General features: G+C 39.5%; 1 protein-coding gene across 2 annotated transcripts in view; it reads left to right on the top strand.

Moving 5' to 3' along the window:
- Positions 1-13,750, top strand: part of fut8.S (fucosyltransferase 8 (alpha (1,6) fucosyltransferase) S homeolog) — a 130,618-nt gene extending 116,868 nt beyond the window's left edge. The window contains exons 10-11 of one of the 2 annotated variants that reach the window (XM_041574349.1): positions 2,768-2,918; positions 12,734-13,750. In XM_041574349.1, coding sequence (XP_041430283.1) covers positions 2,768-2,918; positions 12,734-13,051 — 469 coding nt within the window. In that variant the 3' untranslated portion in view covers positions 13,052-13,750. 2 annotated transcript variants of the gene reach the window in all.
- The last annotated feature ends 200 nt before the right edge of the window (positions 13,751-13,950 follow it).

Here is a 13,950-nt window from a genome sequence, read left to right as displayed (position 1 = left end):
AATACTTTCCAACTGTAGGTTTGTAAATTGCCCTGGAAATATTACACTTTGTACAATTATAGCGGAACAGCTTTTCTCTTTCTTTCCCGCATTACTAAAAGATATTCGGATCATTTGCAAGTCATATCATTTCTGCATTACAACATTTAACGAAGACAATTTCACCGACATTAAACATGTCCTTTTTTTATACGCGCATGGGTAGGTGAGCTGCTCAGACACATTTAAGTGGTCATTTATTAAAGTCTGATTTTTTTTCAGATTTTACTTTTAAAGGGGAAAAACAGTTTTGTTTTTTTCTGGGGAAAAAAAACGATTTTTTCATGATTTATTAAACCCGATGATGGTAAAAGTCTAAAAAAGTACTCCAACTCCAACGCTGAGTTCCTGTATTAGTCAATAGCAGATGTCCCGAAGATATCCTGGTTTACACTGGGTTTTCGAAAAAGACGAAGTATTCAGGCATCAAATCGGAAAAGACGCAGTATTTGGTCGGCAAATTGGAAAAGTCCCCCGATTTTATCGAGTTTTTTTCCCGCACAAGAAATTGTCGGGGGAAATTTATTGATAAATAGGGGGAAAAAAATCAGTGCTGATTTGATTTGAGTCGTCTTCAGATTTTGATAAATAACCCCTGTAGCATTGATATTTTTTTTTCTTTTTATTGAATGCGGTTAATGCCTCTGATAGTCAACCTTATGATGGTTACTGGTCATACATGAGTATGCTGATATTTTATATGCAGATATGCTTACAGTTTGTTGCCAAGCAGTCATTGGACATAAATCACCATATTTAGCCTTGCCCCCTTAAGCAGTGCCCATACATTTCTGGATCACTGCATGACTAATGTTCTAATGTATAAGCAGAAAAAATGGTTGGTGGTATCTTCTTCCAGCTGTAGTATGACTGCTCCATAATACCTAACATTTTCTAACATTACCTTAACATCTTTCTTCTTGTTTGAGGGCTCACACACCTCAAAATGCAAGCTGCCAACTTTGTGCCCAGTCCTATGCAGGCAGCTATCGGCATGAATAATCCAGGGCACCAAGCCTATAGATCTTTACACGGTTTAAAAAAAGAAATGAAAAATCCTTATACACATATGAAACTGTACATGGGTATCATGAGCACTTACCTTTGAGTGTTGTACAACTGGGTAGTCCTGCGGTAAAGTACAGAACTTGAAAAAATTCTTGTTTGGGTTTCCCTTAATTATGGAGGCCCATTTGTTAAAGGTCACATTTTAGTGGCAGCTTTTTGAAACCACAATTAAACACATTTTCTCTAAAACCACAATGACCTGAAAGTTATTAAAAGATCTGATTATAAAAAGCATGAACGAAAATAGCCGGAGAGTGATCCGAAAAAACATTCTGAAAATCTCGAATTATTCATATCTCCGAAAAACTCTAAAACCACAAACAGAAGGCAGATCTTTGCAGGACAAGAAGGTCGGTTACCATTGATTTCTACATGACCTAGACAACTTTTACTATTCGTGGATTTTACACTTGATAAATTACAAAAAATAAATGTGGGTCAAGGAACTATGAGAAAAATGTGCTAAAAATCCTGAATCACAAAACTAGACTTTCCCAAAATATTCTTAAATTGGTCCCTTAATGTTACTGACTCTGCTTGCAGTTTAGGACTTTCTGAAATTGATTTTGGCTGTCCACAAGCTCCTCATCAAAGCACATAGGTATCCTATTATGTTATAGTCCACACTCACAGGGAATATAGCCTAGCTGTCAGTCTGAAGGGAATTTTGTAATGTTAGTTGAAAAAAAATTAAAAAAAAGTACAGGGAAAACCCAAAAGTTTCAGAAAATACCTTAGTATTGTATAATTTATTCTAGGGATGCACCGAATCCACTATTTTGGATTTGGCCGAACCCCCGAATCCTTCTTGAAAGATTCTGCCGAATCCGAACCCTAATTTGCATATGCAAATTAGGGGTGGGAAGGGGAAAACATTTATTACTTCCTTGTTTTCTGACAAAAAGTCACACGATTTCCCTCCCGTCCCTAATTTACATATGCAAATTAGGATCCGGATTCGTTTCAGATGGGCAGAAGGATTCGGCTGAATCCAAATCCTGCTGAAAAAGGCCGAATCCCGAACCGAATCCTGGATTCGGTGCATCCCTAATTTATTCATCAATACTGAGATCAATTCTGAAAGAATAGAAATTAACCTTTAATGGCTTAATGATGTAAACAACAAAAAGAAATGCACAAATCACAAATTCATCACTTTAATAAAACGATTTCAGAAACCTCCAAACACTCAACACAATTGTATTCCCACCAAGTAGAAATGAATGAGGCTTGGCATATGTCAGAAGCAGAGAATTACATTATTTATGATTGTACAGGTATGGTACCTATTATCCAGAATGCTCGAGACCCGGGCTTTCTGGAGAACTGATCTTTCTGGATCTTTATACCTTAAGTCTGCTAGAAAATCATGTAAACATTAAATAAACCCAATAGGCTGGTTTTGCTTCCAATAAGGATTAATTATATCTTAGTTGGGATCAAGTACAAGCTAGTGTTTTATTATTACACAGAAAAAGGAATTAATTTTTAAAAATTTGGATTATTTTCATAAAATAGCGTCTATGGGAGATAGCCTTTCTCTAATTTGGGGCTTTCCGGATAACGGATCTCATACCTGTATTAAATTGGATAGGGCTGTTCAATAAAAAAATATTCATGTTTTTGCCAGAAACCTAAACGATTCCTTTTTTCTTCCTAGATATCCCCAATATGAGTTTATTAGTGATAACTCCATTTCCTGGTCAGCTGGTCTGCATAATCGCTACACTGAAAATTCTCTCCGGGGCGTTATACTCGATATCCACTTTCTGTCGCAAGCAGACTTTCTTGTGTGCACCTTCTCCTCCCAGGTATGTTTTTTACTTATTAACCTTCTTTGCTTTATCTCTTTTGAATCCTTAACTTACATGGTGTGGGTTGGGTGATTGAATCAACAGTAACATAGTAGCTGAGGGTAAAACCTACCACCAATAACTTCTAGAATCCAAAGGAAGGTGTAAAAAGCTATCTCTGAATTATGTCAGAAGTAGGTAAGACTCTAAACTCCAGATCTAGGATGAACATTGTACTAGTATTAGTTGAGGGTAAAACCTAACTAACGTCTAGATTCCAAAGGAAGGTGTAAAAAGCCATCTCTGAATTACGTCAGAAGTAGGTAAGACTCTAAACTCCAGATAAGATGAACATTGTACTAGGGGTTCTACTATAGGTAGTCTTGTATTCCCTCTGTTTCTTGAAATCTAATGCCTCTTCCAGTTCAACTTCAGGGGTAGAATCTTACAGCTTCTCAGCTTTGTATTTAAAACACTGTCTACATAATTTCTTCTAAAATAGATGTCCTAATGCCTTCTGGAAAAAAAGGCATCAGAGAATTTATTGTATGCTCCCTAAATTGAATTCTCAAGGATTCACCAGTCTAAAGATGGCCATGCATTGGCCAATAAAAAAAACTCTTCAGCCCAAGTTGGCAGCTTATTAGCTGATACATGGGGCTTTCACAGTGACCAACTTCGGCAAATTTTGGGAAAGTTAGCAAATCCCATCCAGCAATGGCCCATATTGTTTCACTAATGCAGTCCTCTCCTGAAAGGTCTTCCTAAGCATCTGAAACGATCAGATAATCCTGATTTGGCTGAGAACATCGGTTGCAGAAACAAGCAGAGCTTTAGAAAAGACATAGGCCCTTCCATATAACAATGACAATTTGTTCAGAGTGTTTTTTTAAGATTTCATGAAGTTATCCTCTTTAATACACTGATAGGTCGTGAATGTGCAACCAGAGCCCTCTTTGCGGATCAGTGTAAAAACAGCTAAAATCATAATATCATAAAAAGAGAAATCTGAGCAATTTTACATGTAAGTTTATGCCCAGTTAAAGTCACATGAAAGATAAAAGGAAACTAGATATTTGTAAATATCCCAAGTGCAAAACCTTACCTTTATGAACATTGAATCTCATCCAGAACGCCATGTCACATCCTGAATGAGTTCAGTTTTACTGCATGGTTATGTGTGATTGGCAAACACAGACCCACTGCTTTCAATGCCCTCCTCTAAGTCATTAATGAACAGATGAAATAAACCTTTCCTGCTGCGTTTTTGTAATTGGAAGTGCTGCCGTACATGTGGGACCTCTCATGGGAGCTTGAATTCAATCAGAGATATAAGTGGGATTTTGCAGGGGAGAACAACAGAAATGAGTTTATTTGATGAGTTCAGTGGAATGCCGATAGCCAGAGCCCTTTTGTGTTTCAGTACAATCTCCTATGTCCTTTTGTAAGACGATGAAGCCCTGAATTATTGTTCAATACTTTCTGATTGTACATTGAAAGTCACTTTATTAGGTCAGTTCCGCTTAGCTGGAATGCCAAAGCAGAACAAGCAATTATTGGCAATAAAGTGTTACAAGGGGAAATCATTCTTTCAGCAAGAATTGTGCAAAGCAGATAGTTTGCAGTTCCACATAACACAATACAGACCAAGACCAGAGCAGAGCGCCCATGTTCCAGAACAACCCAAGGAGTTGACCATTTCTCGTGCATTCAACCCTTTCTCTGTTTGTGAAGTTTATGTACTAGACAATGGGTTATATAGTGTTCCACCAGTGCAGATTGTCATTGCTTGCTATTTTGGATAATGTAATGAAAATGCTATCATGATACCATGTCCGAGGAGCCTGAGACCCAAAACCTTGCATTTTATAATCTCTTAAATTAAGGTGGTCATACACGATAAGATCCTCTCATTTGGTGAGGTCTCCAAACAAGCAGAACTTTCCCCAATATGCCCGCCAACGGCAGGGCGATATCAGGTTAATCGACCCTAGGGCCGAATGATCGGATTACAACGAAAAGACTAGGCACTGACGGGATGAGGACCACATCAACTAGCTGAGGGGTCCTTGTTTGCCAGAAAAATCAAACCTCCCAGATCGATATATTGGCCAGATATAGATCAGGGAGACCCATCTCAAGCCCCATACACTGGCAGATAAACTGCCAAATCAGTCTAAAGGCTTTAATCTGCCCGTGTATGGCCACCTTTAGCCAATAAAAGATATCCTTCTATATTATCTTGGTTTTATCAATGGTATAACACTTTGCTATTGTGTATGTAATGTATCTGGGGTTATAAGTGCTCGCCCCTAAATGCCACATAGTTTGATGTTCATACAAAGCTTCCAGGTGTATCTAGATATAAATAGACATTCTTCCCAAATTTGAGCCTAAAATTGCCTTCAGATTAAGCTCCCACAGCAATGACTCTATCAGGTTGTGCAGCCCTGCTATATATCCAACTGCTATATATCCTGATATAATGTACATAGCTGCTTAAAGAATGATTATTAAATCTGTTGCTTTATCTATAAGCAAAAACATTGGGGTGCATAGGTACAAAAGTACTGGCCTCCTACACAAAGTTCTAACGGTCTACCAAACATTTGGTTGCATTATTGTGCACACTGGGTTAAAATAATGTCCTAATATTTTAGTGGGCCTCTCATTAATTTAATCTAGTTATATGTTAGGATTTTGCTCCTTCACTGTTAAAGAATTAGCCTCAAAATATCCAACGTTTGAGACTTAGCAGGGGCTCATTGACCTATCCTTTTATCCTTTTTGTTAATACAATTCTGGGTTGAATCCAAATGTTAACACATTTTTAGGATCAATATTATTCAGTGCAGCTGCTAGAAACCCTGTTGGGGCAGTGGCACACTAGGCATCTTGATTAACACTACAAAAGACGGCGAGCAAAATGCTGCATAGAAAAGGGAACCACTTCTCAATGACTTCAATGGGAAAGCCCCAAGCTGACCTGGACCCCCAGCAAGTTAGTATCCTTGCCGGTCCTTGCAGCATTTTGATTGCCATTCAATACATGGGATATGCCATAACCCCTAGAGAGAGGAGATATCCTTCATAGAGGTCAGAAATCCTATTGAGATCATTTGTGCAGCATATTCCCCTAAATGGCTCTGCACGGAGTCCGGTGTCCGACTACTTTTTCTTCTTTTCTTAATTACCCTGGCAATTTATATTAGAGCAAAGTTTGTTATGTCTTAATCAAATCAGCTGATACAGTAGAAGCACTGCTCGCCTGACAAGCCATGGTAGGAGAGCTGCGGATAAATACATTTTCCTTCATCAGAGATAATTGAGAGGCTTTGCGAGAGGTTAATTGATTTGAGTTGGAAATGCTGTCGGTTAGCTGCTTTTGTATCTTGGCTAGAGAGAGAGAGAGAGAGACTGTGGCCTCCCAGGCTGTATAGTGTCATTTCCCAATTGTGGCACATAAAAAATTATTGGGAAAGGTTTTCTTAGCTTCTTGCAAGCTACATTATAAGGTTGTTTTATAACACTACTTTCTAAGCCCACATTAGGGTAAACCTAGTACAGTGTTGCTCAACCAGTAATTCACGAGCAATATGTTGCTCACCAACTCCTTAGATTATGCTCCCAGTGGCCTCAAAGCAGGTGCTTATTTTTGAATTCCTGGTTTGGAATCAAGTTTTGGTTGCATGAAAAAACAGATGTACTGCCAAAACAGAGTCTCCTTTAGCTTGCCTCTGAACATAAGGGCTGGCAAATTGACATTTACAGCCTGGCTCACAGGTATAAATGGTTGGGATCCCTGCCCTAAAATATCATTAGTCTTTTTGTCAGTAGTTTATCCTAGCATTATGAATAACATTGCTTGAAAGGGCTATTTCAGCCATATGAGTACTATCGGCCATGCTGTCCAGGCTCCCGTTCTGATCCTAGGTGACATCTTAAGGGGTGGATTACTAAAGCTATAGATCTCAAAATAATGTCTCCAATGAATGCAGCCTAGAGATAGCCATACACATGCTGATAAAAGCTACCAACAGACCAAGTCGGCAGCTTATTGCCCCGTGTGGGGCCCTCTCTAACGGGCTTGCCTGATCGATATCTGGCCAAGAGTTGGCCAGATGTCGATCAGACGGGGGTAAAAATTTCATCAGATCATGGACTGCATCTGTTAGCTGATTCAGTTCCACGATCCAACCACCCGTATACCTTTCAATATGATCCGATGAATGGCCCCTAGGGCCCATGATCGGATCGGCCCGATATTGCCCACCTCAAGGTGGGCATATCAGCGAGAGATCCGCTCATTTGGTGACATCACAAACGAGTGGTTCTCTCTTTGTATGGCCATATGTCAAGGAGTCAGTGAGTGACTTTAGCTGGTTAGTTATTGTCTGATTTTAGCTGCCTGCTCCTGGTTGAGTCAGAAACTAATTGTACAGTGTATTGAGCCAATCTTAGGTGGCTTTAACAATTCTGTTGGGCGAACACTGCATCAGTCTTTGGATGCAATCCTTTTCCTTACAGGTTAGACCTCTATTGTGTTCAACTCTTGACTCACAGGATAAAATATTGGATCTTATAGTATAGATGTAGTAGTATTAGATGCTCTATAGAAAGGCTGTTTCAATATAATGTGGGCAATTATATGATATAGTACATAGGTAATGAACAACCATTGTGCCTCATCAAATATATTGTTAGATCAGATGCTCAAATATTTCCAATCATTTCTTATTGACGGATTATTGCCAGCAGTCATATAATCCCATTAGGCTAATGTTTTTCAAGTCCCTCTTTGAGGTCCAACATTTGGGCTGTCCACTGTGGTCATCTCACAAGTAGAAATGGAGATGCTACTAGTGGCTGGCGAGGATTATGTTTCGTTATTTTCATTGCCGACAGAGCTTACTTGCCTCAAAGAAGCTTGTCTAGCCCTTATTAAAAAGGGATTGCCACACTATTTGCCCACTTAAGGTGGCCATAGACGTAACAATTACGAACTTTCTTGGGAAAGATCTTTCCAAGAAAGATCGTTTGTTTCAATAGACACGTGTATATACAATAGAATTCTATCTGTATCTGACGATTCAGCACTAACAATGGCCGATGTTTGGGCACCCGATCAAAATTTTCCGTCCAGCCCGATCGACGAGCCAACTGATGCCCAAGTTATCTGATCATATCGGTCGGCTCTTATCCCACCATACACACAACGAATATCGTACAAAAATGAGTTTTGTTCGATATTATCTGTGCGTCTATGGCCACCTTTATTCTTCCTTCTATAGCTCTTCAGAATCAAATACATTTATCCTTTAGTTGCTTTCTGAGCAGACAAGGGGGTTTTTACAAATGCAGAACATTTTTTCCCTTTGCAGCCAAGTATCTAACACCACCCCCGCCATGTTTCAGCCACAAGAGACCATAATATTGGGGCATTTGAGTTCCGCTGAGGCTGGACCATCTCCTGATAGGCCAAGCTGGAGACAATATTGTGCACAGCTGCTATTTATAATGACACCACGAGTCCCCAGAGGGCTGGATTGCTCAGTGATGAGATTTGTTCAAATTTCTCATTGAAGTGTTAAATAGAAATTTCACGTAAGAACTACTCCTTTGCCAATCTTCTTTCTCCCAACCAACCTCCAGACCCCTTCGTCTGCTCATCCAAGTCTCGGCTGCTAAGCTCCATAGATTTTCAGGTGGTGGGGAAAATAGTTTTTTTTTTCTTAGTTGTAAATGCTAGGGACCTGACCACTAATCAAGTAATTTTCATTCCTTCTGTTATGGTTGTATTTTTGGCAGTTAGACACAGCAATATATTTTTCCGTGTAGCATACTTTCCTTCTCTCTCTATAATGATGGAGATTTTTTCCGTTGGACTAGCTGGCTGTGCTTTTAATGCAACCTCTTACAGCCACGTTGGTCCGTTTAGACTTCTGCCTGGCTGGATCTGGAGCCGGCTGCATTATGTTTAGAGATGAATGCAGCAGAGAGTGAAACCAGCAGATGTTCCATATCCTATTGTGTCGCATGCCCTGCAGAGAACAGTAACGCATCACGTCCGTAACTAAGCAGGAAGTTATGGCAAATCTCCTAAAATTCTCCACTTTCACGTCTGAACTTCTCTGCCAGCCATCAGGACCTGCTTGCTTCATTACTCAATCAACTACTGTCCATTGCAGGTTCTTTCACTGTTTGGCAAATTAAAGAAGCTGGTTGGCGGCCCTAGCAAAAAAAGACTCTAATTCTGTTAACCCAAAGCAATAGCCATATATAGCTGGATTAGTGGTATCGTTTTACAATGGATACGTTAATGCATTATTAGAGTCAGTTAAGTTATTTTGTGTCATGGTATTGGATAATCATATTAGGGTGAAAGCCCAGCCGCTAATCGTATTTGAGGCTTTGCATGCTATAATGGGATGGGGAGGTACAAGCACAGCAGTAAACATTGGTATGGTGTACTAAATGTCAGCTTATTGGTTGGATCCACCTTGTATAATATATGCCAATTGGTTATTTGGATGCCAAGATAAGGGGCTATTTGGGTGCAATGCAAATGAACCTCTATCAAATATATTGTTAGATCAGACGCTCATATATTTCCAATCATTTCTTATTGACAGATTATTGCCAGCAATCATATGATCCGCTAATGGTTTTCAAGTCCTTCTTTGAGGTATCCTATAGCCTATGAGATATCCATAGCCTATAACATATTTAATAGTTTTAAAAACGATGCCATATCAGCCATATTGGTTTTAATTCATGGATATCCAGGAGACAAAATATGTATTCCCCACCAATCTCACAATAACTACTTTTCAGATTGGGTTTCTTATCAAGAAAATAAAAACGAAATAATAAATAACTCTCAATCTAAATGGCTTTCAGGCTGATCCCTGCAGGCACTGCTCGAGGCCCCGTTTAGGGAGCTGGAACCGTTGCATTAGCTTGCACTTTTGTCTGTCCAGAAAGTAAATCATATGTGCTATTGCCTTTTATCAGTGACATGGAGGGAATGGGGCAACTTGAAGTGGCATAAAGTAGAAATGTTGGCATGCATAGAGGAACATCATTCATTAAGTACCAACAAGGACTTTCAGGGGATGCAGGGCACCTGTTTATATCAGGGTTTACTGTTTAAGTAACGACTAATCTAGTAACATGGATTGTATTGTGGAGGGCTAAAAGCATAGGACAGAAGAGAAGTCAGGGACAGTGAATTGGCAGCCAAATTGTCATGTTCTGGAGAGCTTCTGTTGGATTTTTATATTATTATTTTTTTTGGAGTCTTAGGTCACCAAATAAAGGATTCATTACATGTAGGGATGCGCCGAATCCGGGATTTGGCTAGGATTCTGCCTTTTTCAGCAGGATTCGAACAAATCCTTCTGCCTGGCCAAACTGAATCTGAATCCTAATTTGCATATGCAAATTAGGGGAAGGGAGGGTAATTGCATGACTTTTTGTCACAAAACAAGGAAGTGAAAAATGTTTTCCCCTTCCCACCCCTAATTTGTATATGCAAATTAGGATTTGGTTTGGCATTTGGCCGAATCTTTCGTGCAGGATTCAGGGGTTCAGCCGAATCCAAAATAGTGTATTCGTTGCATCCCTAATTAGAAGTAGTAGCTCAGTTGTATATTTACTTAACTGTCAGGGCTTACAGTTTTAGTGTAGCCTGAGAATCACTTGTATCAACTTCCATTGGCCTCCTTTTCCGTAATTTCGAACTTCATCCCTTAAGTCTACTAGAAAATCATGTAAACATTAAATAAGTCAATAGGCTGGTTTTGCTTCCAATAAGGAATTAATTATATCTTAGTTGGGATCAAGTTCAAGCTACTGTTTTATTATTACAGAGAAAAAGGAAATCATTTTTAAACATTTGGATAAAATGGAGTCTATGGGAGACGAGCTTTCCGTAATTCGGAGCTTTATGGATAACGGGCTTCCGGATATTGGATCCCATACCTGTATTTTATTCTCTTATTTGCATCACTGGGTCACCCAACACACTCATAAAAAAAGGACGAAAGCCCCACAACAACATTTGCGTATTACAACGGGCTGCAACATATTCCATTTAACCTATTAGATGCCTTCCTCCCTACATTGTCAGAAATATGGTGCCAATGGATCAAGTTTTAAAAGCTTTTAAAGCAGACCTGTCACCCAGACACAAAAATCTGTATAATAAAAGTCCTTTTCAAATTAAACATGAAATCCAATTACTATTTTTATTAAAGCATTCATAGCTGTTATAAGCTCATTTTAGAATTTCAGCTGTCAATCTAATATTGTCTGCCCCTCCTCTATGCCTTAGGCAATTACTTTCACTTTCCATTCAGCACTTCCCAGATGTCACTGCTCTCCACACATTCCCCCTCTCTCTTCACCATTTAATTGTGTAACCAGGACATGGGGATGGACATCAGGTCCCCCATTCTGGTGCACAAACAAGATTCTGAGATGATACAAGACTTTTCTTAATAACAGTGTCCACAAAATGGCTGCTGCCTGCTTGTTATAATTATGAATTCCCAGACTGATGGAAACAAGATTCAAATAATTTATATTGTGTAATTAAAGTTCAATTTACTTGACTAGCATGATAAAATAGGATTTATAATAATTGTTTTGGGTGACTGGTCCCCTTTAAATGCACCAGTGGGGGGAAGGCATGAGATGAACCCAAATCCACCTTTGTTTCTAAGAAAAGCCTCATTGTGGGGTAAGGTTTTTGGAGGGCTACTCCAGAATTCAGTTGTGCTGTATTTGAGTGACCAAAACTAGAAGACCAGGTTGACCAGTGAGCTCCTCAGCATGTGTCTAGAGAAGATGGTGCCACCCTAATCTGATCAATCAGCATGTTGGTTAAAATATGTTCTTCGGCCATCTATCTGTGTGGTTAAGTAGTAAAATATCCATCTAAACTAGGATTAAATCTTTCCATGTGACCTGCTTAAAGGAGAACTATTGAGAAAATTTTAAATTTAATATAAGCTTCATCATACTGAGATAAGAAACTTTCTAAATACAATCAATTGCATATTCTGCATCGTTTTTGAAATAATCAAGTTTATCTTCACTATTCCTCTTTTAGCATCTGTTTCTCTTCATTCTGTCTTCATGAAGCAGTTGGGTGTCATTGACAGTTAAGTTGGCCATACACAGAGAGATCCACTTGTTGCCAAACGAGCGGATCTCTCACCGATATGCCGACCTTGAGGTTGGCGATATCGGACTGATCTGATTGTGGGCCCTAAGGCACAACGATCGGATCATAATGCAGGACTACGGTTGGTAGGATCGCGGGACCGCATCAACGAATAGATGCGGTTCCCAATTCGATGGGATTTATAACCCTGCCCGACTTTAGGCCAGATATCGACCGGGGAAGCCAGTCGGAGGGCCCCATACACGGGCCCTTAAGCTGCCGACTTGGTCTGTTGGGAGCTTTTATGGGCCCGTGTATGGTCAGTTTTAGATCCAATATTCTGGATCACAAATTCTGCATGTAGAGAGACATGATGTCTAATAGAATAAGCTGTAATACACCTTCTAAGCAAAAGGAGCCCCCCTATAAGATATATTGGATCTAACGTCAATGAATATCTGACACCCAACTGCTGCATGAAGACAGAATGAAGAGAAACAGATGCTGAGAGAGGAATAGTGAAGATAAACTTGATTATTTCAGAAACGATACAGACTATTTAATTGATTGTATTTAGAAAACTTTTTATTTCAGTATGCTGAAGCTAATATAAAATTTTCACAAGCATTTATTTATTGATATCATTTCTTTATATGCTTTTCAGGTGTGCAGAGTGGCCTATGAAATCATGCAGACTCTCCACCCCGATGCGTCAGCCTATTTCCACTCCCTAGATGATATTTATTACTTTGGCGGACAAAACGCTCACAACCAAGTGGCAATATATCCCCACCAGCCACAGAATGCAGATGAAATCCCCTTGGAACCTGGAGACATTATTGGGGTGGCCGGAAATCACTGGGACGGCTACTCAAAGGGCATTAACCGCAAGTTAGGCAGGACCGGTCTTTACCCATCGTACAAAGTCAAGGAAAAAATAGAGACAATCAAATATCCATCATACCAAGAAGCCGCAAAATAGATGTCACCCATTGACTGAACAATGTGCCAACTATAAATGAAATCAGAAGGGACAATAACTTGCCGTTTTAATTTATATTTTAAATAAAAGGAAGCTATTTTACCTTAAACATGTCCGAGAGTGACACTGCTGAAATTTGGAACTCCATATACTACCCTGGAGACTTGTCCTGTTGAGTACAAGATGGAAGAGACGTCCCTGCTGTCCATGCAGCCACTCTGATTGGTTAATAGAGCTCAATGCTCATCTTCTGCCAACTCGCCGACATTTCAACATTGCCATACCGGGCAATTTCGAGGGCGGAACTATGTTTTATACGTGCAAGATTTTAAATGGTGCCTGTGATCCATGGGTTGCCTGTGATAAGAGCCAGGTGCAGCGTTTAAGTACTGTGCAGTTGTTATTCGTCCTTTATTAGCATTCCAAGAACCGGAAACACTCCAGTCAAAGAGTCCAAATGAAGTTAGAATATTTTGGTTAAGGAACCTTGTTTTTGGGGGTGAGTCACGTGTTGAGATTCACACCATGATAAGCCAAGATACGATCCACCAAGAAGGAGAAGTCATTCTGACTTTGCTACGAGAGTTTTCCTTTGTTTTTGTTTTGTTTTTTTAAAACCTCCATGAACTGATTCTTATAAAGGTGTTTCTTGGCATTGTCTTTGATAACAAACAATTAAATAATACCAAGAAAAAAAGATTTATGGTTCCGGTGTGTACTTTAAAGGGGAGATTGTAGAGTGTAGGAACACTAGATCAGAGAAGGGACCATTATTGGCACTTTATGAAGATCAGTTGGCCTGTGTTGGGTTTTAGAAGACCTGGACAATCCCATGCACTTGATATTAGAAACATGAGAGAGAAGTGTCAGTACCCCATGACCTTGTAGATCCATAAGCT

Source organism: Xenopus laevis, chromosome 8S (genome assembly GCF_017654675.1).
Source record: "Xenopus laevis strain J_2021 chromosome 8S, Xenopus_laevis_v10.1, whole genome shotgun sequence".
NCBI lineage: Eukaryota > Metazoa > Chordata > Amphibia > Anura > Pipidae > Xenopus > Xenopus laevis.
Note: the sequence above shows the minus strand (reverse complement) of the source record. Positions and strands in the feature narration are given on the sequence as shown.